General features: G+C 36.6%; 2 protein-coding genes across 4 annotated transcripts; one reads left to right on the top strand and one right to left on the bottom strand.

Annotated features, from left to right (window-relative positions):
* The first annotated feature begins 1,811 nt into the window (after window positions 1-1,811).
* Window positions 1,812-9,697, top strand: LOC132153222 (zinc finger protein Gfi-1b-like). Of its 3 annotated transcripts, XM_059562595.1 has the most exons (8): window positions 1,812-1,866; window positions 2,501-2,671; window positions 2,911-3,035; window positions 4,272-4,532; window positions 6,297-6,451; window positions 7,693-7,824; window positions 8,064-8,229; window positions 9,009-9,697. In XM_059562595.1, the coding sequence occupies exons 4-8, from the start codon at window positions 4,319-4,321 to the stop codon at window positions 9,206-9,208; spliced, it is 867 nt and encodes a 288-aa protein (XP_059418578.1). In that variant the 5' UTR covers window positions 1,812-1,866; window positions 2,501-2,671; window positions 2,911-3,035; window positions 4,272-4,318; the 3' UTR covers window positions 9,209-9,697. The 3 variants fall into 3 exon arrangements, with proteins under 3 accessions (XP_059418578.1, XP_059418562.1, XP_059418569.1); XM_059562579.1 differs by lacking the exon at window positions 2,911-3,035; XM_059562586.1 differs by lacking the exons at window positions 1,812-1,866; window positions 2,911-3,035 and having other exon boundaries at window positions 2,478-2,671.
* Window positions 9,698-13,471: 3,774 nt separating this feature from the next.
* engl (endoglin, like) lies at window positions 13,472-27,025 on the bottom strand. The gene is made up of 17 exons (XM_059562447.1): window positions 26,884-27,025; window positions 26,138-26,265; window positions 25,373-25,533; window positions 25,163-25,300; window positions 23,994-24,168; window positions 23,734-23,902; window positions 22,328-22,472; window positions 22,071-22,257; window positions 21,778-21,896; window positions 18,934-19,083; window positions 18,483-18,572; window positions 17,678-17,887; window positions 16,077-16,640; window positions 15,471-15,540; window positions 15,311-15,364; window positions 14,332-14,427; window positions 13,472-14,235 (listed from the first exon to the last, which is right to left on the bottom strand). Exons 2-17 carry the CDS (start codon window positions 26,196-26,198, stop codon window positions 14,162-14,164), a joined length of 2,463 nt encoding a protein of 820 aa, XP_059418430.1. The 5' UTR covers window positions 26,199-26,265; window positions 26,884-27,025; the 3' UTR covers window positions 13,472-14,161.
* Window positions 27,026-27,103: the final 78 nt, after the last annotated feature.

Here is a 27,103-nt window from a genome sequence, read left to right as displayed (position 1 = left end):
TTTGCTGTGCTTCAGACATTTCTTATATAGAAAAATTATAATAGACATTTGACATTTTTCGCCTAAATAATGTGACCGCATTTTTATTAAAGCTTCATCATTCTACCAGCTTTAATCCAAGTTTATGTAGGACGTTTTATATAGGCCTACGGCGTATTTTACACAGGTGTTTTAAAATCATTCAAGATCATAAAAGATTGTTATACTTAGTGTTTTTTTTTTTCCTGACCCACACAGCTGGTGAATCTCGCTGAACTAGATGAATTTCCAGTGTTCAATCCCCTAAGCCACAAAGCCTCAGAGACTCGAGTACTTATCGCTAACTGTGTCAGGAGCGTCGCTCTGTGGTGAGGGCGGCGGAGGGGCTGTGTGTCTGCAGATGGAGCAGGTGAAGCGGTGGGCTTGTGGGTAAAAACGAGCAGGAGCTCTATGGGAGAAGGAGGGCCCGGTGGGCTTCTTTGTTCACGTTGATCTCTTGGTTTTTTAGCATTGTCTTCTTTGCATCTTTCTAGGAACTCGAAGCAATGCGCTGGGTGTGCATTCTTGAAAGTGGCTTTGGTAGGAAAGTGTCTGAAGTCTAAGTGAAAACGAACATAAAGGTGAGGCGAAGGAACATCTTTACATTGTTCCTTTCTCTCTTTGCAAAGTAATGAACAGCTACATATATGCTGTGGGCTACACTCTTAAAAATAAAGGTGCTTCAAAAGGTTCTTTAAGCGATGCTGTAAAGTACCATTTTAGTTCCACAAAGAATCATTCAGTCAAAGGTTCTTAAGAGAACCATCTCTCTCTAACCTTTTTTATAATCTGAAGAACATAATTTCGCCACAAAGAACCTTTTTTGAAACAGAAAGGTTCTTAATGGAACCATTTAGACAAAAACGTTCTTCTATGGCACCCTGAAGCACCTTTATTTTTAAAAGGTGTATGTTTTAAACTCTCTTTTAAGAGCTGTTATAGCCTACCTCTATAGCACATTTCATTCAAACTGGTAATTCAAATGTTTTAACATAAAAAAACATCTAAAAATATACATGACAAGTTCAATCAAATTAAACATTTAACATGTATTTTATGCATCCGTTTAACACAAAGGATGATAATAATGATAAAAACTTACAATTTTTTTTTTCCATTTATAGGAATAACAGACTTTAAAAAATATATAAGGACTCTTATGAAAATTAACCAAGGTTTAAGCTGCTTTCTTTTAATTCTCTTTTAAATTGTTGTCATTTTTCTCCAGTTGTGTAGTTTTTGTCTATCCTTCTTCTGCTAAAAAAGTAAGACTACAATGACTTTGTCCCTTGGCATGTTGGGTAATCTCCCTCAGCCCTCTGTATGCACCAAAATCACAAACCAAACCAGATGAGAAATCACACAGTGGGGCGGTGTGGGCACAGTGTTCACATCTCTGTGGTCTCATGAACTCCTAAAGCCTTTGTTTAACCCACCATCTCTTACAGCTGCTAAATATTCAGCGTGTTTGTTAGCCTATTTGATCATAAGCCCCGAGAGGAGTTAACTGATGCTTGTGTGAAGGTCTGGAGCATTCAGGTGATCTACCAGAAGAACACTGTATCCATCCATCCATCAGAGGTTAGTTTTATGGACTTTTATCAACTTCGTATCTCAAATTGACCTAAATTAGCCAATATATACAGTTAGAGTTTAGATCATTGAAAAAACGATGAGATGAGATGAAAAGTGTTTGTATTTTAAGAGTGTAGTATGAAAAAAATTGCTATAAAGTCAATGTTGGTTTTTGGTTTCCAAAACCAATTTTGGTTTCCAGCATTACTCAGAAAATCTTGTTTTGTGTTTAAAAGATGAAAGAAACTCATACAAGTTTGGATCAACCTTAGGGTGAGTAAATGGTGACAATTTAATTTTCTTTGTGAACTGTCCCTTTAAAGTGAGTTTATTCTGAAAATAAGAACAAATGTCTGCCAATGGAGTCAGAAAAAGGAAGTTAACAAAGAGGTAATGGCTCTCATTTTAAGCATTAAAAAACCCCACTTAATTTGGATGAATATGCTATAGCATTTTGTATCTCTGCAGAAGAACAGCATGCACTGTTTACATTGTTGAGATCATTGACTTAAACGTCTTCAAATTTGTATTTCGTCCAATCTTCAAACGATCTCAACATTAACCCAAACACTTCTCTTCCAAAGATCAAGAAGTTCCAGAAAAAAAAGAAAAAGTTCCATGAACAATGTATAATTGTTTTTTGCGCTAATGTTTAAGAATGTTAATAAAGATCAGATAACTCTGATTGAAAGTTCTATAAAAGAATGTTTCTTGATAGCTTTGATAGAACAACCAGAGAACGTTTCCTGTGAGCTGGTAGTGACTCATTTATTACTCATTTATTAGAAGTATCTGATACTTTGAAACACAATTCAGATACATTTCCTGCATTGGGAGATTTAATTACAGTTTGGTTAAATGCGGAATAAAAGTGACACCGATTTGCATATTCTGCACTTTTAAGTAGATGGCAGTGATGACGAGTAAGCAGATTTACCAGCCGTCCTGATTTGATGTCTGAAGCGAGCCTGCTGAGGACACATCAGAAAACTCTCGTACTTCCTGTAGCAGCTTCAGAACCGAACCACAACTCTCACAACCAGACGCATCTGCATCGCCCGCGTCTGGACGCCCGAGGGTGAGTCTGACACCAACACACATACAGCTACAGCTATAAATATACATACTAAATGCTATATATTTTTTTAAAAAGGGAAGAGCAGTTATATCATTGTTGTGCATCTAAATCACTTTTACCTTGCTTAGCTTTTAATCTTTTAATGCTGCAGGTGGCTCTTATTAGTGCATCAAAAAAAAAGTGCTAAATTAAGTGTAATTTTGGAATAAATCATGTCTTTTATTTTCCTTTTACACGAGTTTATAGAAACTTGGTCGAAATGTAGTGCATTTGAAACTCTATACGATAAAGTGTATGTGGAGAGCTCATGTGAACAATGACTGTGTGATGATCTGGATGATTTAGGAGACGTTTGGAGATGCAGGTGAGCCGGTGCAGGTGTTGATGCTGCTTCACGTCTCTAAACCTCAGATTCTGTTGTTCTAACTGAATTCAGTCTTCGACAGCTGCATCGCCCTCAACCGCACACAAAACATTCAAATCTGTTCTCTACATTATTGTCGTTCGAGCAAGCAATCTTCATATCAGAGTCAAAAACCTACATCAGGGTTATTTCTATATTAGTATTTATATATTCTCATGATAATTGAATATTTCATTCGTTACGGGTTAATTTTCTACTGATGTGGAGAATTAAAGAAAATAATATACAGATAAAAAGTGTTTTTGTCATTTTAATTCACATAGTATATATTGATATTTTTCTCTTTTTTTTTATTGTATAAAATTACAATATTTACCTTCCTCGTTTATCGTCTAATATGGAAAATTGTGAAAAGTAACAATACTGATTATAGCAGCTATATATTGAATACATGCGTAAGTTGTTTAATATTATGATAATTTGTATAGATTCATATAATATATTAATATCATGAAATAATACTGACACTAAATATCAAATTTATAATAAATAAATATTGAATATATCATTTTCTGTATAGTATTTTTTCTATGGTTAGTTATGAATGCTATATCCTCTTATGATGTATTAAATGTAGTATATGTATTATATTATGATATGTTTATATATTATATGTTAATGTCTTATTCATTAAAATATTATATTGAATTATTATTATTATATTAGATATTAATTAAAAATTGTAATATTATACGTACATTTAGCAGACGCTTTTAACCAAAGTGACTTACAAATGAGGATAATGGAAGCAATCAAAATCAACAAAACAGCAAAAATACTCAAGTGCTATGACAAGTACATGTAAAAAAGTTGAACATAATTTATATATATATATATATATATATATATATTTATTTATTTATTTTTCATTTCTTTACATAAAAATAAATCAAGCACATATAAAACAGAAAAAGACTAGAGAAAGCAAGTGTTAGGGGCCTTTTTTACATTTAAATTTAAATTAATTATTTAATAAAAAAATATATATATTTTTTATAATATTAATTATATTTCATAGTATTTATTTATTAATTTATCTTCTAATGTGGAGATTCTAAATAATATTTTTATTAGTTATTTTGAATAAATATATTATATTGTTCACTGAACTCATTAACAATGATTATTATGAATAAACGATTAAAACATTTGGGATTTGTTGTGCTTTCATTTCAGATTGTAACTTTACCTGATCTGACGTGGCTTCAGTCCCGCTTTTAACAATGCCTCGATCGTTTCTGGTGAAAAGTAAGAGGGCGGGGCATCACTCCACACGCTCCGCCCACTCTAAGCATCAGCATCATGACGGATGGACATCCAGCAGGTGCTCTGCAGCTCTGGAGCTGCTGCCGTGCACATCCACCGACGGCAGCCGAACCCATAACAGCACCGAAGCAGCTGGAGATGAACCCCAACCCTGGCCTTCATCCACTGCAGGTACATGAAGAACAGGAACAGCTCAGCACGGTCTAACACCAGCAGTGGCTGGAAGAGAGTGGCAGATTGAGCCTGATATACGCAATAAATGCATTGTTGGAGTTTCACATGAAATGTGAAGACAACTCATTTAGAAAATAGGATCTGAATTACAATCTTTACTCATGTGAATATGACAGCCTGAGAACTTAACTTGAACAAAACTCCCGCAAATGATCAACTTGAATGACTCACTGTGATATTTTGTTCCAAGAACCAAAAACCTCACCACTATTCTGGTTAATTAATAGCCCAGCTAGGTCATGAAAATGTTTCATCTGAATGTACTCGGAACATTCAAAATGACTAGTTAAAAAAAAAAAGGTTTAATTTTTGCATACGTTAAGGGAACATTGTTTATTTATTTTGCAAACATTATAGTAACGTTACTTTGAATGTTCTCTGAACGTAGCAATATTTACATTTACAATGAATCATTTAGCAGACAATTCTATCCAAAGCGACTTACATATGATGAGAACAATAAGCAATCAAACCAAAAAGAGAGCAAAAAGTGCAGTTACAATGCTCAGTCAGTCAAGCACAGTACAAAATGTTAAAAATGTTAGATGAACGTCCAAATAAATGTTTCTGTTTTTGTGTAATTTTAATCAAATGTTCTACTAACATTATTGGGACAACATTTGTTCATAACATGGAGAACTTTGCCAGAACGTTCTGAGAACATTCCATGTGAATTTTCATGATTGTTTAATAATAACAAAAACAGTTCCAGCTGCCTTATTTTGTGCTGTTTAGTTTTAAGAATATATTTCCCATAATGCTTTGCAGAGAGAGACAGACAAAACGGCAGCGTGCTCTAGGAATAAACTAACCGATCTCAAGAATGTGCATTTCAAAGGCATGATTCTAATGTTTCTTTTTCTACTTTGCGTACATATGATACACAACTGGTAGTTTTAGGGGTGTGGTATAGGTGTGTATTATATGTATACCAAAACGCGTATTATATGCACGCCAACAAAGTGTGTATCATATGCACGCAAAAACAACCTATTATATGCATATCAAAAACATGTATATCATATGCACGCCAAATTCTTTTTTTTTTTTTTCATATAAAAAGTGTTGTTGTGTTTTCATTCGGTACTGTACTGTACCAAATCGAACCGGTACTGTACCGAACGTACCATTCGGTACTGAAATTTTCTAAACGTCCACTTCCTACTAAGATTTGACTGGTCATTGTATTCACGTGAGTTTTTAAGGCTCTTTTGTGTGTCTGTGTGCGCACTCGGTGAAGATTGTGAAGCGATGATCACTAAAGCAATCGCAGACATATTTGTTGAACGCAGGAAGACAATGACCAATCAGCACTGTTTAAGAATCTGCTCAACAGCACACAAATCGTAGCAGGTAATGGACGTTTTAAAAATGTTAGTACCGAATGGTTTTGCGGATGGTACTTTTGACAACACTAGTAAGTTGCATGTAAATACAATACCAAAAAAAGTGATATTGATATGCATTTTAATGAGACCCGGCTCAATAAACAGATCATTAATATAGTTGTTGGTGTGCACGGTCCTTAATGAAACGACTGTGTGAGTCATTCAATGTGTGGGCTCCAAAACTGATTAAATCCTTGTACTATGCAAAAACATCACTTTTTATTTTGTTTTATTTTAATTAATGTCGTCTATAGTCATTTTTGCTTTCTAAGATGAATCATATTCCATTCTCTTGTATTGTGTGTGTTGGCAGTGAAGCAGTCTGGAGTTTGTCCGTTGTCTAAGCTGTCGTGCTCTGTTGCGATGGAGAGACAGAGCGAGCTGGAGTGTCTGATTCAGGCTTTACTCAGTCACCATCAGCCGAGCAATGTCCAGACGCCGCTATGTGAATGTCCGCTCTGTGAGAAGGTGAGGAACGACCGTGTGTCCTTTACTGAACTACCCTGGCTACCTTTCTTATCTATGTTCAGTGGGGGGGGGGGGGTCAACACTATCTCCCGACCAGTTTGTGTGTATTTTAGGAGGTGACTAATTCGTACGAATTCGTATGACCTCACTCGTACGATTTTGTAAGATTTGTCTAGACTCCAGTGACGGGTAAGTTTAGAGGCGTAGTTAGGTGTAGGTCTTTTGTACAGATTCATACTAATTGTGCAACTCGTAAAATACATACGATTTAGCAAAAATCATATGAATTTGTATGAGTGAGGTCATACGAATTTATACGAGTTAGCTACCTTGTAAAATATGTACGAATTGCTGTGAGATTGTACGGAGCCCCGCACATGAAATGCAAGAAAAAATAAATAAATTGTGTGCACGATTTACTAATTCGTTCCCTCAATGTACTTAAATGTGCACATGATTATTATTGCGTTCCCTCGATTTACCATTGCGTTACCTCGTGTGCATGATTTAGCAAATCAAGGGAACAAATTAGTAAATCGTACGCACAATTTATAAATCGAGTGAACGAAATAGTAAATCGAGGGAACGCAACAGGAATCGTGTGTACGTTTTACATTTAGGGATGAATTAGTAAATCGTGCATTTGATTTAGCCTACTATTTTTTCCTGCATGCCATGTGCGGGGCTCCGTAAGATTGGGCTAAAAGATTTATAAAAATAGTAAAAAAGGAATTTCGAAATGAAAATTAAAAATTGCAAAAAAGTCTGAATTGTGAGATCCAAAAAAACTTAGGTTATTGACTTTTCTATTTATTTAATAATTTTTTTTTTACATTCCATGGCAATAGGCTAGAAGAATACCTATATTATGCAGAGGGAATGTTTAGCTAGAACATTTTATAAAATAAAAATTAATCGAGTCAAATAAAAAGATGTACTGATCTGATCATGATTTAATGATTTGAAAGTTCAGATTTGACAATGATTTAGTCCTGATCTGATCACCTGACAGGATTTTCACACATTCACAACTCAATACAAAATCACATTTGGGTTTGTGTGGGTTTCATGCTCAAACATATCATGCTTCATTGGTGATGACATGCACATTTTAAACCCCGAAGTTGATACACCTCACAGATCACATGTGGTTTAACAATAACACATTAGAACAATGTAAAACACAATGTTATTTCCATTTATAATATGGTGTGATATTAATATTGCTACGTCTTCTGTAGCTCCTGTCTTCTGCTGTGAGTTTGGCATCGCACTTGTGCAAGTCACATGTCAACAGAGCTGCTCTCCCATTGGCCGACTCCCCAGACCACACCCAACAGCCTTATGGTTACAGACCAACAGGAATACTGAGGGTGAAAATACTAAACAGCTGTCTGTATACAAGTTCACACTGTACCAAGATTATTAGAGTTAACTAAAAAGGAAAAAAAAAATTAAATAGCTAAACTAAAATAAAAATTGTTGTAGGTCATCCAAATATCATGAATTCAGAAAGTTACCATGCTGCATGAAGAGTCTACATACTATATACAGTATAACTAGTTTGGCAGTACTCTATTCTAAACACAGCCTGTATGAATGTGTGTTTCAGGAGCGCAGTTTTGGTTGTAAGGTTTGTGGGAAGGTGTTTAAGAGGTCGTCGACTCTCTCCACACACCTGCTCATTCACTCGGACACGCGGCCGTTCCCGTGTCCCTACTGTGGAAAGAGATTCCACCAGAAATCTGATATGAAGAAACATACCTTTATACACACAGGTAAAATACATAATGGGGTTTCCATTGACTTCAGTTTTAAGTTTTGAGTCAAAAAATTCCAGAACACAAGATGCTAAAGTCAGAATCTCTGGATCGTGGTTCTCAGAAGTAAATGTCATCTAGTAAAAATTTGTTCCCATTTGCTCCAATAACAAAAAAAAAAAAAAAAAAAAGGAAAAAAAAATCTCAAATTTGCATATTTTGTATTACAAATACGCTCACAGCCATGCTAGTTAGATATTAAATTTAACTAATTTAATGGTAAGAGTACAGTAATATAACAAACTGTAGACACGTGTGCATAAATACAGTGATACTGGAGGTCCAAATTCAGCACACACCTTATTAAAGAAAAGCAGAAGAACTTAAAATATAAACATTTCACAGTAAGTGTTTGAGAACTTCCCATTCGATCTCCACTTGCATATACTGTTTTCCAAAGCAAAAATGTGATCTGTGTGAAAGACTGCTTATATTTCAAATTGGCGTGTGTCATATTAATAGAATCAATTGTTTTATTCATAAATACACTACTTTGTAATGCAATTAGTTGTACAGTTTACTGCACTGTTATTATTCTAGTTTTACCTAAAGCATAGCGCATTCACAGAAATTAATTAAAATGCAAAATAAGGTGGATAGTGTTGCACAACTGAAAATGCAGGTTAGCCTACTTGCATTTGTTTAAGGTTACTTGTGTGCTTAAATCAGATTAGCTGCCTGTGCAGTCAGTAGTTTTAGGGGCATAGCTAATGCGTGTGACTGCTGTCATCTCTCAGGTGAGAAGCCTCATGTGTGCGTGGTGTGCGGTAAAGCATTCAGTCAGAGCTCCAATCTGATCACCCACAGCAGGAAACACAGCAGCTACCAGCCCTTCAGCTGCTCACACTGCCCACTCAGCTTCCAGAGGAGACTGGACCTACAGCGCCACCTACAGACACACATGCAGGACGACAGCGCACTGTATCATGGGACCTGAGAGAGACCAGCTGCACCTCAAACACCTTGGGTGGCTTAATGTACTGGGGTCGTGTTATGTTTTACCCAAAAGTCCACTATATAATGTTTATGAAAGATGTTTGCACCAAAACAAATGTTTGCTTATGTATGTCTGCAATCTTGATTGCACACAATGCATTGTGAGATCTGTCAACAGGCTACACATTACTGTAGATTTATAGCTTCAAGTCTTATGATTGGCTGCTCATGGTTGTGATGTCATAATCATGGAACGTTTGTGTCAGAAGATTTATAAAGGAACAATAATCCCTCTATGTACATGATAGGGCATTTAATAACAAATGCAGTAATGCAACATATTTTTAAGAACATTAATCTCTTTTTGAAAGTACAAGTATCTCTGTATTCTCAAGCTCTTAGCAGAAGTTTTTATCTTGTTTTAAAGTAGGGTGAATTCTGCAAAAGTGGGACACTTTTTTGGTATACTGATTTAAATACAAATAAATAAACTCTTCCAAAACAATGTATGCTTTAAACAAATTCTCAAAGTCTCTTGTATCCCTCAGCATGTTTTTGAATATCGGTTGATGTTTTAACCATACAGAGACTCAGAAATATTAAGTACCCATGTTTTTTTTTTCTTCTCGGTTTTTCAGGTAAATTGGGACACACATTTGTATTTAATCTGTGCTTACAAAATACAATTTCTTACAGTAGGATTGTGTTATTGATAGTGAACTCGTAAAAGCTGAATGTTTATTGAGTTAAAACATTTCAACAGAAGCATACATTTGAAGAATTATTAAAATAGTCAAACAGAAGTACAAATTTAAACAACTGAAACATTCCAAACTGAGAATAATTTAAGAATTTCAGCAGAAATACAATGTACTGTGTAGTATAAAAATATCATGGTTTCTATGCCTGCTTGTGTGTTTGTATTTAACTGTGTGCTTAAGTGTGTGTGTAATACATGCTTTCATATTGGTGTGTTCATGTTGTGTGTGTGACACACACTGTTGGGAACGTTACTTTAAAAAAGTAATTAGTTATAGTTACTCACTACTTGTTCCAAAAAGTAACTGAGTTAGTAACTAAATTACTCTATAATAAAAGTAACTCGTTACCAGGGAAAGTAACTATTTGCGTTACTGTAAAAAAAAAAAAAGTTGCTATATGTCAAAGAATTTGTATTTTTTTTTAGCAGTTTTTACAAGTCCGTTGAAATGAGTAGAACAGACAGGTGTTCGTACATAACTTTCGATATTTATTGCTGTCAACAGACAGCAAGAGTTTTATCCTGCACTCTTTGTAAGAAAAGTGTTTTTGGCCACTAGCTTTGTAGATGCGTGTGTCACACATTACATGCACGTTCTTGCCTTTGACTACAATGAATTTGAAGTAGTGCTTATATCTCCACCTTGAAAATGCCAACTTTTCATCGGATTGCTCCTGACTCGCCATTTCTCCTGCTGCTGCGAATCTCTGTGTAGCTGTTGCGTGTGTGTGACTGTGTGTGTTTGGCGCCGCTGGTGCGTGTGTGTAAAAACACTGGCTCTGATTGGCTACCATGAAACACATGATTCTGCCTTAGCCAATCATAATCGCTTATCTCGTTATTAACCCAGCTGCTCACCCGCTGTGTGAGCCAGGGGTGCGTTCGGATTGCATATTAAATCAATGCATAGTAACGCACCACATTTAACGTTCAGTAACGTTAACAGCGTTTTAACGACGGGAAAAGTAATTAGTTAGATTACCCCGTTACCGAAAAAATAACGTCGTTACCTAACGCCGTTCTTTTAAACGCCGTTATTCCAAACACACATGCTTTCATATTTGCGTGTTTATGTTGTGTGTGTGACACATGCTTTCATATTTGCGTGTTTATGTTGTGTGTGTGACACATTCTTTCATATTTGCATGTTGTGTGTGTGTGGCATGCTTTCAAATTTGCATGTTGTGTGTGACACATGCTTTCATATTTGCATGTTGTGTGTGTGTGTGTGTGACACATGCTTTCATATTTGCGTGTTTATGTTGTGTGTGTGTGTGTGACACATGCTTTCATATTTGCGTGTTTTTGTTGTGTGTGTGACACATGCTTTCATATTTGCACGTTGTTTGTGACACATGCTTTCATATTTGCATGTTGTGTGTGTAACACATGCTTTCATATTTGCACGTTGTGTGTGTGTGTGACACATGCTTTCATTTTTGCATGTTGTGTGTGTGTGACACATGTTTTCATATTTGCATGTTGTGTGTGTGTGACACATGCTTTCATATTTGCGTGTTTATGTTGTGTGTGTGACACATGCTTTCATATTTGCATGTTGTGTGTGTGTGACACATGCTTTCATATTTGCACGTTGTGTGTGTGTGTGACACATGCTTTCATTTTTGCATGTTGTGTGTGTGTGACACATGTTTTCATATTTGCATGTTGTGTGTGTGTGACACATGCTTTCATATTTGCGTGTTTATGTTGTGTGTGTGACACATGCTTTCATATTTGCATGTTGTGTGTGTGTGACACATGCTTTCATATTTGCATGTTGTGTGTGTGTGACTCATGCTTTCATATTTCCACGTTGTTTGTGACACATGCTTTCATATTTGCATGTTGTGTGTGTGTGACACATGCTTTCATATTTGCATGTTGTGTGTGTGTGACACATGCTTTCATATTTGCACGTTGTGTGTGTGTGACACATGCTTTCATATTTGCATGTCGTGTGTGTGTGTGACACATGCTTTCATATTTGCATGTTGTGTGTGTGTGACACATGCTTACATATTTGCATGTTGTGTGTGTGTGACACATGCTTTCATATTTGCATGTTGTGTGTGTGTGACACATGCTTTCATATTTGTATGTTGTGTGTGTGTGTGACACATGCTTTCATATTTGCATGTTTATGTTGTGTGTGTGACACATGCTTTTATATTTGCGTGTTTATGTTGTGTGTGTGACACATGCTTTCATATTTGCATGTTGTGTGTGTGTGACACATGCTTTCATATTTGCATGTTGTGTGTCTGTGACACATGCTTTCATATTTGCGTGTTTATGTTGTGTGTGTGACACATGCTTTCATATTTGCATGTTGTGTGTGTGTGACACATGCTTTCATATTTGCATGTTGTGTGTGTGACACATGCTTTCATATTTGCATGTTGTGTGTGTGACACATGCTTTCATATTTGCATGTTGTGTGTGTGTGACACATGCTTTCATATTTGCATGTTGTGTGTGTGTGACACATGCTTTCATATTTGCATGTTGTGTGTGTGTGACACATGCTTTCATATTTGCATGTTGTGTGTGTGACACATGCTTTCATATTTGTGTGTTTATGTTGTGTGTGTGACACATGCTTTCATATTTGCATGTTTATGTTGTGTGTGTGACACATGCTTTCATATTTGTGTGTTTATGTTGTGTGTGTGACACATGCTTTCATATTTGTGTGTTTATGTTGTGTGTGTGACACATTCTTTCATATTTGCATGTAGTGTGTGTGTGACACATGCTTTCATATTTGCATGTTGTGTGTGTGACACATGCTTTCATATTTGCATGTTGTGTGTGTGACACATGCTTTCATATTTGTGTGTTTATGTTGTGTGTGTGACACATGCTTTCATATTTGCATGTTTATGTTGTGTGTGTGACACATGCTTTCATATTTGTGTGTTTATGTTGTGTGTGTGACACATGCTTTCATATTTGCATGTTTATGTTGTGTGTGTGACACATGCTTTCATATTTGTGTGTTTATGTTGTGTGTGTGTAAGAGTGGGTGAGAGCAGGCATGTGTTTGTTTACAGGCACTTTTTATTCACATAACTTAATAATAATAATAAAAATCGTCTGCCTACAGTTTGAGACATTTTCTGTAAAACAAAATAATTTCTCACATTAAGCAATGTATTATCTTTTAATTTATAGGGTGTCCCCCTTTAGCTGAATGCTACCGTCTCATTTTATCTAACATGTTCAGGTCAATTGGGACGGTAACAAAACTTAATGTTTTAAAAAATATAGAATGAAGAAACATGTACATCACTGCATAAAATATAATGATCACATGAATGCATGTAATACAAATTAAACTATGTACGGGGCACTTAATTCTCAGACCTTCCAGCATCTGAGTGTTAACCACGCCCATATGATCTAGCTTTGACTTATCAAATGTTGGAATTCAGATTAAGTACTATTATTACAACATTTCAAGACCACCCATTATTTTTAATCTTTTTTTTTTTTCTAAAAAAAGTGCACAACACCATAAGCTTGTTTGTCCCATTTTAGCTGATGTCCGGATTTTGCTGACTTCACCCTACATAATAAAAGATCCTTTCCAAACCTTCACATCAGCCTGTCTGGGCTAACTTTATTAAATACTGACACTTTAAAACATGATTACTACACAGTACATTAAGAACAATTAAAGGACTGAAACTGAAACAAATTTACGAACATTAAAGGACAAATCTATAATAGTTTTACATAATTTATGCTGTTACATTTAGCAGCACAACAAAAGCAGCCAGTAAAATACGTTAAAAGCACCTCAGAACAGTGGTAAACAAATTCAGCCTTAAAGAAAGCACATGAAGTTTGACCGTTTTCGGTCACGTTACGAATTTGATGGTCGTATCTCAGATAGCACACGTACATCTGTTAAAGATCACTTGATCTGGAAAGCATCTGCGAACATCTGACAGATGTCTGCAAGATCTCAGTTTTACATACATTCGAAATCACAAAGATCTTAAAGACATCTAACAGACATCAATTTGACATCTGATAGAAAATGTCATAGACGAGTAGATGAGCAAACGCTTTTTAAAAATACGTCTGGCAGATGTAATTGCAGACATCAGACAGACGCCTCCTTGATGTACGTGTGCTATCAGGGATATCTTTAGTCCACCTCGAGGAAACCGCTAGTTTGCTACTTCAGTGTCGGCGGGTTTCGCTGTCCTGTCGCGTGGTCTCTATAATACCGTCTCTCTGGCTCATATCACGCCTCCCTGACAAGCAGGAAAATATGTGTTAATAACCAGCTGTCATGAAGAAAAAAAATGCTGTTAAATTACAATTTTGCGCGAGGGTCTACGTGTTTGTACCTGTGTGACTGTAAATGCACCACAGCGCCCCCATCAGACACAAACCCATAACAAACGCAGAGAACACCACCATTAACACTGGACTCTCGTATGTTTCTGAAACACAAACCAGGTAAACAACAGTTTCCACCTTATTTTTAACAATTATGATTGTGCAAGGCCTGTACTTTACGCAACGCTATCTCACAACCAATTCGTATGTATTTCACGAGGTGGCTTATTCCTACGAATTTGTACGACCTCACTCGTACGATTTTATACGATTTGTCTAAACCCCAGTGACGGTTAGGTTTAGGGGCGGGGTTAGGTGTAGGTCATTCGTACAAATTCATACGAATTGTGCAACTCATAAAATCCGTACGATTTGGCAAAAAGTATGGTCGTACGAATTCGTACGAATAAGCCACCTCGTAAAATATGTACGAATTGCCGTAAGATCGGGTTGACTTTACCTGTACAAAAACACTGCTATATTTCTCAATATTTTTAAAATCGTAATCATAAACACAGTTTATCCCCCGGATAGCACACGTACATCACAGAGATGTCTATTTGACGTCTACATTTACATCTGCAAGACGTATTATTTTAGAGCATTTGCTCATCTGCAATTCGTTTATAGGATGCTTTCTATCAGATGTCAAATATATAGGTTTATTAGATGTCTTTAAAATGTTTATGGTATAGAAGAATGAATGTAAAACTGACATCTTAAAGATACCTGTCAGATGTTTGCACACAGCAGATGCTTTCCAGATCAAGCGATCACGTGTGCTGACTGGGATGTACGTCAATGGGGACCAACTACTTAAAAATATCTTATTTTATGTTTAACACAAAAAAAAAGAAACTCATACACATTTGGAACAACTAGAATGTGAGTTAATGATGACAATTTTTATTTTTGGATGAACTATCTTTTCAATTTCCTTGCATGGCAATTATTAACCAAAAATGAGTCATGATGGGTAAAACACACCGCTGTGTGCAGGAGTCTGTTTCGACATCTCGGCAGGCTTTTGAGAAAGTTTACCTGATAAACACATACACAGAGACACAAACATAAAACATTAGTTAAGTGTTAAAGTAATGCAAAACTTTTGCGTGAATGAGAGTTGAGAACGAGGGTGTGTACAAACCAGCAGGGGGAGCCAGAAACCCAGCAGAATACGTGACCAACACGGGCCGAGAGAGATTCCTGTACTCACACTGAACGATAGAGAGAGAGACATATATGAAATGTTTACTAGCAGATATTGACAGATGTGTTTAGTAAATTATGTTATTAGTGTTCGTTTCTTCTGATTTAGTACTTTTGATAATTAGCCCTGTGCATGAGTTTGCCTCTGTGGCAAACACAACTTAGTACAGTGTATGGAAATTGTGACAGGACAAAGCAATGTTTATGCATTGTGTCTTTAAATGCTTTTAAAGCATTTAGAATCCATTTAAAATGGTATGATTTAATAAGAGAGAGAGCAAGTTATCTGATGAGTCATAACTCATGAACTTGACTTGGGTAATAAGAGTCGTTTATCATGAATCCGACTTTACTGATGATTTGCAATCAGGAAAAACACTGAAACAGAAAGACATGTCTATTTAATGTCTTGTTTTAATCATTTTAATAATGCACTGCATGCATTTATGAATGCTTCGAAATAGTGAACCATTTTGCGAAACAGATTTTGATTCAACCGATTCAAAGTTTCAAAAAGCTAATTTCCCACACTAGTGTTCGTTACCTGTTGAGAAGCAGTGGTGTGTGTGAGAGCAGGTATCTGAGGCCCGTCTGTGCAGATGTGAGGGGTGGCCCTCGAGGGCCCCTCAGCTGACGCACACAGACGCAGTCGGCAGTGCAGGAACTGGATGGAGTTATTAAAGACAGGCCGCAGGATGAAACTGAACTGTAGCGTGTGTGCGCTCTCGTGTTCGTCCTCACGTCTCCTCCGTCTGCGTTCTTCAGGTCTCCTTGCGCCGAGTCTGTCGGGTCTCTTGACTTTATTATTTCGCCTGGCTCTCTCGTCTCCAAGGCGGCTCGCCATCTGTCTCCAGCGAGAGAGCGGCTGCGACAGTCTCCAGTCATCTTTCCCTTCAGTCTTCTCATCTCCCTCATCTTCCTCATCTTCCTCATGTCCTGTGCTGTCTGTGGATTCCTGGGCTTCTCTGTGGCTCAGTTTGAAGGACGGGTCAGATGGACAGGAGTCTCTGATGATGGACCAGCCGCTGTGAGCGTGTGGATCTGAGAGAGGAGAGACCAGACACGACTGGACCTCCACGGCCTCCGAAACACCAGAACCCACCGAGATCTGACACACAGAAACAGAGACAAGTGACCTTAGTCAACCACTCAAAACAGACCAGCAAACAACACGGAAATAACAGCATATCAACCATCCATAAAACCCTAGCAAACACACAGCAACATGAAAATAATAGAAATGTATGAAATATATACCACCTGTTAACTGTCACCCGTCTACGCCTACATTTACTTCACTATATTACAAGTCTATATTACTAATCTTGACAAACTATATATCGTTGGAAAGGTCTAAGACTCCCAAATATATACTTTACCAATGCTTTTTGTAAAAAATTATGTAGGAAAAGTAATTAATTAATTTATGACAAGAGTGCACCCTCAAAAATCTAAATTATAACTGGAGTTTTGACCTTTGTGTAAAAAAAAAAGACTTCTTTGTTGCCTTTTTCTCTATCACATTTTAGAAATCATCAGAAGTTATATATCGACTGAAAACTTCAAATCTCAAAATTCATCCTTTAAAACCCATTTTAAAATCAGACATTGCATTACCATGTAAATGGTACATCAATATCATGTTACAAAATATTTTCATTCATGAATTATAAAAATTTAAGTTTGGATCGTGCACTATAAAGTCAACGATCAAAAATGTGAGTGACAGTTAAGGGGTTAAACGTAACACTAATATTTATATTTTTAGATTTTATCTGTACTATTCTTATGCATTGATTTTTGTTCAGTTTGTTGCTAAGTGTAGGTTGCTTACAAGCTCTCACTGTGAGCTATTATTCTTTTATATTAGATTTATTTGCTGTTATTTGTGGGTAATATATATATATATTATGAGTTCTCTCATTCACACTCCAAACATGGAAAAGCTGCAAGTGTAGTTTGTTATGATGTCCATTTGTGGCCTTGATTGAGACACTAATGAAACCTCCATATGGCGACAGGAGTCTGACGTCCTTGAGCTCTTTTAATCATGTTATGGACTCCACTGTTGTGCTATCATCCGCTCTGACCTTCACGAGATGCCAGAGAGGAGACAAGTGCACGAGTGCAACAGATAAGGCTGACCTGCACATAGACGCGGTCGTACGCGGTGATCACGCAGGGCCCCACGGCTCTCCTCTCGTAGGCCTCGGTGACAAACAGCTCCATGGACAGCACTGGAGCGGCGTGGGCTCTCGGCACCCAGGGACTGAAGCGCAGCGCCTCCTCAGGCCTGGAGGACGGAGCCGTGGCTGTTGGACTCGCAGGAGTCATCAGAGACGATTCACAGCTGATCTGAACACAGAGAACCCAGACAAGAAAAGGGAGCATGAAAAAAAGAAATGTTTGTGGTCCGTTAGATTTTATTTTATTGTGATACAGTGATACAAAATGAATGAATTACTTTCCACATAAAGCAACTAAGTAAAGCAGTCAGTTGCATTTGTATGGAGTAATGCAATACTGTAATGCACTAATTTTAAAAGTAACTTTCCCCAACACTGCACGTGACCCTGAATACTTTAGTAATGATGCTGAAAATCCAGCTTTGCATCACAGGAATACATTACATTGTACAATATTTTCAGATAGAAGACAGCTATTTTAAATTGTTATAATATTTCAGTGTTAATGATTTCGAAATAGCAACAATCTCCCAGAACACCCCAGTAACTATTACTAACAAGACTATTATTTGGATTTTTTTTACTATTTGTTGTGTGCAAGCTTTGCTGACTTACTGTTGTTCATGTATAGTTGATCAAGTAAATGCAATAAGAGACTTAATCTGAATTGTTACATATCGTTTCAAATCAGTAAAATGTGAGCATCCAGTTCCCATAGCAGTTCAGATGCTGGCGAGTACACATTGAAGGTTTGTAGCACTCACATGAATGGCTATCAGACTGGTCTCGTCCAACACCTCCACATCTGTCTCATTGTTCAAACCCTCGGATGGTTTCCGTTTCCACAGGAACACCTTAAATATACGGTTCAAATACATAGCAGTAGGAAATGAGCCTTTTGAAGATGCCTCCATCACCAAAGCTGTTAATAATGGTTTGTTCAGCTGGATCTGGTTCAGTGTGACCCGGGTCATCTGTTTTTGGTGTGTGGTTACAGCTGACAATTTTATCATCTTCAGTGATGGCGAGGCGGTGTGACCCAGATCAGGTTTATTTACTGCACCACAGGGCCATTTTACTTTTATAATAACTTTAATGAACTCTTTCTTTTTTAATTAAACCAAATGACAGAATTTTATGCTGAAAACAAGACATTGCATCAGGTACATTGATTATATCCACTATTTTTCTTGTGTTGGATAATGCGCCTCTCACTGTATTTGTGTAATGAACTCTTCTGTTCACTTTATCCATTTCTCCCTCCGTCCCACAGGAAATGACCGGGAAAAGCAACAGGAAATGGCTTCCATTAAATTCACCGTGGCAGTTGTGATCTCGCAGGGTCACTGCAGACACTGGAAAAGTCTGTGTGTACATAAACAATTCAGTGCATCACATTCTGCAATGTGAAGAACATTGAATAATGTAACACACCTTTTCAGGAATTTGAAGTTAAGATTTGTATTGTTTGTGAAAGAAGTCTCTTCTGCTCACCAAGACTGTATTTTTTCAGAAATGTATTAATATTTTGAAATATTATTACAATTTAAAGGAACTGTTCTGTGAATATGGTGTAACATTTCTGTGATCAAAGCTGAATTGTCAGCATCATTACTCCAGTCTTCAGAGTCACATGATCCTTCAGAAATCATTCTGATGTACTGATTTGCTGCTAAAGAAACATTTCTGATTATTATCAATGTTGAAAACAGTTGAATAATTTATTAATTTTTTTGCAGAAACTGAGATACATTTGATTTTCCAGAATTCTTTGATTAATAGAAAGTAAAAAAAAAAAAAACATTTATTTTAACTATTGTTTTTTGTATAATATTTTTTATGCATTTAATGCAGCGATATTATAATTAACTAAAAGTAAAGTCATAAAAAATAGGTATTTAATTGTAAATTGATTTTGCAACATTTATTTTCATTTAGCTTAACTTTAAATGTGCTAAAATAATTACATTTTATGGAGCCCCTAAAGGGACATTTGCAAAAATGTTTTTTTTTTTTTTTTTTTTTTGCACACGAGAAACATTTTGCAAGCTCATGCATTACAGTTTGTGTCACTTCTACCATCTTACAAAAAAAAGTGTGTGGATGTGCATGAATGAGCCTAATTGAGATCTGTTTTAAATTTGGCCTTCAATATGAAAACATTGTTTCTGTTCTTGCATTCCGACACAGATAAATAATCTTATGCTGCTCAGTGATGATTTATCTGTGTCGGAATGCAAGAACAGAAACAATGTTTTCATATTGAAGGCCAAGTTTAAAATAGATCTCAATTATGCTCATTCATGCAGATCCCTGCTCATCTTTTCTTTTTTGTAGGGATGTACATCTCATAACTGAGGCAAATGCGATACGCATCTCAATGCATAGCCAACAATGTGATACATTAAACATACATGTAGCGGCTATTGATGCGATATGATCCACTCCCATTATGATGCAATGCGATCCGATTTGGATTCGATTCAACACAAAGCAATTCAATGCAGTGGAAAAAATATGATTGGTTTTATTTCTTTGATTCAGACAGACAGCCAATCATAAATGAAGTATTTTCTGACTTCTAACGCAAGCTTACTAAAAAAGCCAGGCTTATTTCCGTTAGTCTGAGTCATTGTAAAATGATTTGGTTCCATAAAACAATTTTAACACAGATCAGCCTCGCTCTAGTGACTTATATAAAATCACTAAATAAAAATAACACAAAAAAAGGACCACATTTTAACTGCTATAAGAAACACACATTAATAGTATCTTACTAATTAGGACTTTATTAGCTTACATTTTATTTACCAATTACAATAGTCTCTTTACAGTCACTGATATCATAAAAATACACTTATTTGTATGTAAAAAATTCTACAAAAGGCACATTTACTCTCCAGCAATAAATATTTTAGCAGAATAGTTATATTTTACCCAGAATTATTTACGCTACTATTCTATTTCCCACTCCTGACGGATAAATTTATATGTATGACTTTCTAACTTTTACAGATGAAGAAAATATATACCTGTGACGTGTCAGTTATGCACACAGGGAAACACAACATCTCAAAAGCATTGAACAGCACAAATATATACGCTGTTTGCCATGCTGGATCGATTTGATCCATGATGGACATTAAGGGCTGCTTAAGAATAGATTGTGTGAACTTAATTTGTGGTTTATGGAAACGCTTTAGCCCTGAATGATTTCTTAGATTATTTCAAATCAGGTTTTGGACTTTAATCTCAGCTTTTCCCAGGTCTCCGTTGTGTTCTGATATGTCATATTCACGCAGCAGTAACAGTGATGAGAGAATGTGCTTGAGAATCAGTTTAGAGAGGAGAAATCAATCTACATATAAAATATGGGTCACAGATTATTGGTCACTTTCTAAACAAATAAAAGTATAGCGCATTCACTAGTAATTATATATAAATAAATCAGTTTTTACTGATGCAAATATGTTAGAAACGTTATACAAACGCTAACTTATAGCTGATGCACACATTTTAAACCGATGCATTGCATCGTAAAGTTTTATGCCGATGCATTGAGCGAATCAGTGAATCTTTCCATCCCTTCTTTGTTAGATGGCAGAAGTGAAGCTAAAATATTCTCATGAGCTTGCAAAACATTTTTTTTTTTTTTTTTTTGCACATGTGCCCTTGGGGGCTCCATAACATTTAGACTAATAAAAATTCATAAAAACGATATGGACATGAAAAAGTTCCAAAATAGCTTGATATGAGAAAAATACAATTGCGAAATTATACTTTGATTAAAATGAACAAGAGAGCAGAAATATATATATATATATATAAATATATGAATAAAAAGATAACAAAACTACATCTCAATGACACTTAAATAACTTGACTTGTGAAAAACTGTCACTTCTGATAAATTTAATGCCGCTTTGATGAATAAAATTATTTCTTTCTTTCAAAGAGATATGTATACACAAACACATTTACTTGAAAATGTACCTACAAAAAGGCTAACTTTAAGAAGCATAATGAAAGCAGTAGTATGGCAGTGTGTCTATTGGTCACCTGTAGCATCTGTGTGTCCACAGTTACAGTAAAAGCTCCGCTCTCACAGTGACAGCTGAGCGCCTCGCTGCTGACATCCTGCCGCCCGTCTGAAGACCTCAGTTCAGTGTCTGACCCTCCTGAACCACAGAGACGGCCAGGTCACAAACCCTGCCTTCTAAGATCACATCCTATCTCAATCTACTGAATGCTTTTTAAACAATAGTTCATGAAAGTGTAGTATTAAATAGATTTAATCTAACCTTTTAATTCAATCAAATAATCAAGAAAATGTTACAAATCAACTTTTCCACCTTCTCTTAGCTTGACGACGAAGCGATTGGCCAGATCAGCCTCAGTGTACGAGGTCACTTTGGGAAAGCCGTTCTGATTGGCCCATTCTAGAAGGTCGGGGGTGCTGAGGAGGTCAGAGGTCACGGTGCTGGTCACGCTGAGGCTAGGGGATTGAGTTCGGTACGGCGGACTAACGCTGTTGGACGACTGAACGAGAGAGACGCAACTGTTTATAGCTGAGAAAAGCACACAGGTTAGAAATGCAAATGTAACTCACATAGACCCTGACGTGGCCTTTGACCTCTGGAGCCACCAGAGCCCAGTTGACTGGAACCGCACTGCTGAGGATCAGTACAATCATGTGATACGCTGAACAAGCCACTGGAGGCAGCAGAGAGACAGACACCTCCACCTGCAGAGAGCTGAGAGTGAGAGAGGGACACTTTAACATTCAATATTTCATTTTTCACAGTATCTGTGGTGTGCTGTCAATTATGAGTTTTCAGATTTGTTAAATAATAAAAGAAACCAGACATGGCCTTATTATGGTGGCCTGGTAGGGAAACAGAGGGTTTAAATATAGAAAAATTATACTTGTGTTTTTATTAAAATGAACCGAAAGGCAATGTTTTACACGGATTATTTTATTAAAACTTTTTTTAATATTGTTTTATTGTCCTCTTTATGCACGTATTTTCCTTTCGATATATATCTTTATTTAAGTTTAATAAATTAATAAATTACCTTACCTTTTATTGTTATTTTATAACCTTTATGACTTAATTTTATATAAATTACATTTTTTAAATTTGAATCTAAAATTACATAATTTTTATATAAAGCCGTTTGAAATCTGTATGACATTGTTATTTTATTAATTTATCTAAATATTAATATTAATTATTTTATTATTAATTACATTTATTATTAATGGAATTTTATGCATCTCTTGATTATTATTTTTGTATTAATTCTTGTATTATTTTAATGTTCATTTTTTTGTTTTTGTTTTTTGCACAAAAACAAATAAATATGTGAAAAAATGATTATTGTCAACCCTCTTTCTAAACCTCTCCCTAAAATATCCTGTTTGTAAGGGCGTGCCATATAAGGCTTCCTCAGTAATTGGCCACTGTTATGTAACATCATCATGGGTTTTGACAACATGATTAAAATAAAGTGATCCATTTATTTACTTAACTCTCCATGACACTGTGCCTCGTTTACAAAACAAAGGATATTCAGCAATGATTCGCCTGCGATTATGAACGTGATATTGCATAGCTTGTCAATGAACTACGGCTCTGTGTATTAAATGCCGCTCCATCTGAAAGCACGAGCTGAGATCTACTACTAATCACAGAACCGGCTTTACTGACGAGATGTGCATGAAAGTCAACTAGTTTAAAAATTACTATGTTAATTTTACATGTATATTTTTACATAAAAATACGTCATTTTATGTATGTTTATGTAAAGGGTTTAAAGAAATGTTTCCATTTCTTCAATTTTCATTTCTAACTTAGTGGCTTTCTTTGTAATAATCATAAGGGCTGTAACAACTGAAATTTGAAAACTCTTTTAAATTCCCTCTTGAATCAGTCAGTCTTAATGAACCTGATGCACTCAGTTTCTGCTTCTCGTCTCAGTTTGATGATGCACTCACTGTTGAGCTTGACTCACCCGCACAGGCCGGATCCTGAGGACCAGAGGCGGATGATGTGGACCTCTGTCTCCAATGGCTGGTCTGACGGGACACAGCCGTGAATCTCCTGCTCCTGCAGCTCTGAGGCCAGATAGTTTTGGGACAGAAACGGAGACTGCAGGCGGCACTCGCTCGGCATGCTGGCATCTGGAGTCCAGACAGAATGGAAATGAAGACAAAATAAAGCACACCCCAATTTTCAGACAATTGAAATAAAAGGATGTGTGTGTGTTTTTACCCTCTCCCAGATGGAGGTAAACACGGTTCGCGCGCACAGTGTGTGTGAGTGACGAGACGGTGGCGTGACGCTGGAGGACCCAGCGCAGAAGGACCCGAGGACGTCGTGGCAGAGATGGAACCTGTGTCACGCGGATGGACAAACTCGGAGAGACGGCTGTGGAGTTGAGAGACACCTGGGAGAGCAGGTGAAGGCCTGCATTAAATGTTTCTCTAATCAAGGCAACGGGATGGAAGTTTTATCTTTTCAAGACATTAATCCCGTGTTCCCACCCCCCAAATGTCTGTAATAGCAGTTATTTTGTTTGTTGAGTTAATTATATGTGACCCTGGACCACAAAACCAGTTTTAAGTGTACATTTTTCAAAGTTACAAATGTAAATAATTTCAGATGATTTATACACCATTTGAAAGCTGAATAAACAATATTTCCATTGATGTATGGTTTGTTAGGATCAGACAATATTTGGCCGAGATACAACTATTTGAAAATCTTGAATCTGAGGTTGCAAAAAAATCGAAATACTGAGAAAATCGTCTTTAAGGTTTCCAAATTATGTTCTTAACAATACATATTACTAAATCAAAAATTAAGTTTTTATATATTTAAGGCAGAAAATTTACAAAATACCTTCATGGAACATAATCTTTACTTAATATCCTAATGATTTTTGGCATAAAAGAAAAATCGATAATTTTGACCCATACAATGTTATTTTGGCTATCGCTACAAATATGAAAAAAAATCATCTAATCTGAATCAGGAGAGAAATCTGCAAGATGTGGGTAGAAATTGATTTGATGTGAGAGGACAACAGGGGATGGGCTTTTTCCACTGGAGGAAGCATTATTATGGATTATGGACTAGTATTTTGACCAGGAGTGAAGTTAAAATTATCTTTATTTATTTATTTTTAATCAGCTGTTTGGACTCTCATTTTGACGGCACCCATTCACTGCAGAGGATGTATTGCTGAGCATGTGATATAATGCTACATTTCTCAGAATCTATTCCCACAAACAAATAAACTAATTTACATCTTGAAATGCCTCAGCGGGAGTAAATTTTTATAGCAAGTTTTTATCTGGGGGTGAACTTTGCCTTTAAAAAACAAGTTAAATAGTAAGATTAGTAAATCGATCAGTGGGATGATAAGCAGCATCACACACCTGCACCAGCACGTTGATGTTGTGCGACAGTCCTTCATTCTCCAACACCCAATGCACAGCATGAAGGGAGCTCAGCACCAGAATCACCGGCCGGTTGATGGGCAGAGAGACGGTCAAAGGTCTTAAAACTACTGTTACCTGCGGACAGGACACCCAAATGAGACGTCTGGACACCAACTGGAAAAATACCAGCTTACCAATGTCTCATACTTGTTTGTTGGAGGTTTTGCCCACAGAAATCACATGGGTCTCTTTAGCTCCACCCTCTCTGGCTGCACAACCTGGTCCTGCCTCGAAGCGCTCCAGTTGAGCCCGCACTGGATGCAGCGCCCCCACAGGCCACATGGAGCACTGCAGCTCTCTGCTGGACACTGATACACACAGAGATGACTTAAAGGGATCCCAAACTTCGAAACCAGAATTCCCTCCATCTTTTGACATAAAAGAGGTCATTGTACTATAAAAACATGATTTACTTTTCCCTCTTAATTACTAACCCAAATGTATTAATTTTGGTGATTTTGGAACTTATCAGTCAGAGCAACATAATTTTTCATTTAATATTTATATTTTTATTTAGTTTTTTATGTTATGTTTTTAAATCTTACAGTCCCATGATATGTAATTATTAATATTGTATTTATACAATATCATAAACTGTACCCTGGTACGTCACAGTACTCCAAAACACACACACATGCTAATACTTACTCATGCATATTTAACGTAACAGTTTACGTCCAACTCAGAGATGCAAATGAAACTCACACTCCCTTCATACACGGCGCAGGACACTGTTAATGCATTCGCACAAAATCACCACACAGCTACGCAAGCTTTCACACGCAGCCTTGAGAAATGTGTCTGGCTGCTCTCTCTTTCACCTGCAGTGTACCGAAACAGCTGAACCCACAGCTTTATCATCTTTTGTATTCTGACTGAGTGACCCCTTGGGCATTTTCAGGTGAGTTTTACCTGCACTTCTGACCACAGCCAGCAGGAGGAAAACTAGAGCAACGCCTGTCCGGGGCATCATCCTTCAGCACTTCACAGATTTCAGACAGAATTCAGTCTCACTCCAACATGAACTGAGGGATGTGAAACTGAGAAAGACAGAGGTGCACAGACACAGGGAGATTAAGACAGAACCTCAATATTCAGATTATGTTTAGTTTTTTTAAATGAGTTAAACTATATTTATTTTAAATCATACGCTCTTAATAGTCATAAAATAAAGCATTTTTTCAGTTTAACTATACAAACTGTCCATATACTTTGCGCCCACCACATGTTCTGCATACTAAATTAAACCGATTCATTTATAAAATTATTTTAAAATAATTGAAGAGCTCAGATGCAAAAGCCTCAAAGTTGCTTTGGATGTTTATTAGTTTTTTTCTAAAATTAGTGCATTTTTATCAGGCTCATATATGTGAAGTTTTACTAATTAACTTTAATGCAATGTATAGGCTCATTCCATTGACATCAAAGTGAAATATCTGAAAACAAACATAGGAGCCTGATAAAATGTAAAACATTTCAGACAGCACTTTGAGGCTCTTGCATCTGAACTCTCCAATTCCAAACATAATAGTAAACGAATACCACTTCAGCTAAATATAATTTCATATTTTAAATATTATCTTTATTGTAAACCCATCGTTTAGCTTGTGTATATTCACCTATTTAAACTAATAGTATTTAGTTCCTCCTAAACTCACCTGCAGCTAGGCTTGAACCCAAATGAAGTCAGTGATGCGCCCGTTTACTCGCTCACCCGAGGCCCCCAGCAGAGGACAGGACAGCAGCATGGACCCTGAATGGACAGCGTAGAAGAGTTCGCATAGGTTGATCCGTGTCTTCTGATGGGGTGAGAAAAGTTCGGGTCAGCTGATGTAGTTCGGAGGGGGGCGGGGCCGAGCGCCGCGGAGATCGACGCGC

Source organism: Carassius carassius, chromosome 1, assembly GCF_963082965.1.
Source record: "Carassius carassius chromosome 1, fCarCar2.1, whole genome shotgun sequence".
In the NCBI taxonomy this organism is placed as follows: domain Eukaryota; kingdom Metazoa; phylum Chordata; class Actinopteri; order Cypriniformes; family Cyprinidae; genus Carassius; species Carassius carassius.
This window is presented reverse-complemented; position numbering and strand designations above follow the sequence as displayed.

Bases quoted from the DNA above. Each gene is read 5' to 3' on its own strand.
- LOC132153222 (XM_059562579.1), top strand. From the start codon at position 4,319: ATGCCTCGATCGTTTCTGGTGAAAAGTAAGAGGGCGGGGCATCACTCC. The intron at 7,825-8,063 runs GTGAAAATACTA...TGTGTGTTTCAG, and splicing joins GACCAACAGGAATACTGAGG to GAGCGCAGTTTTGGTTGTAA. The intron at 8,230-9,008 runs GTAAAATACATA...GTCATCTCTCAG, and splicing joins ACATACCTTTATACACACAG to GTGAGAAGCCTCATGTGTGC.
- engl (XM_059562447.1), bottom strand. From the start codon at position 26,198: ATGATGCCCCGGACAGGCGTTGCTCTAGTTTTCCTCCTGCTGGCTGTG. The intron at 25,301-25,372 runs GTATGAGACATT...TCCTGTCCGCAG, and splicing joins GCAAAACCTCCAACAAACAA to GTAACAGTAGTTTTAAGACC. The intron at 21,897-22,070 runs GTGGAAAAGTTG...TCTGTGGTTCAG, and splicing joins CGTCGTCAAGCTAAGAGAAG to GAGGGTCAGACACTGAACTG.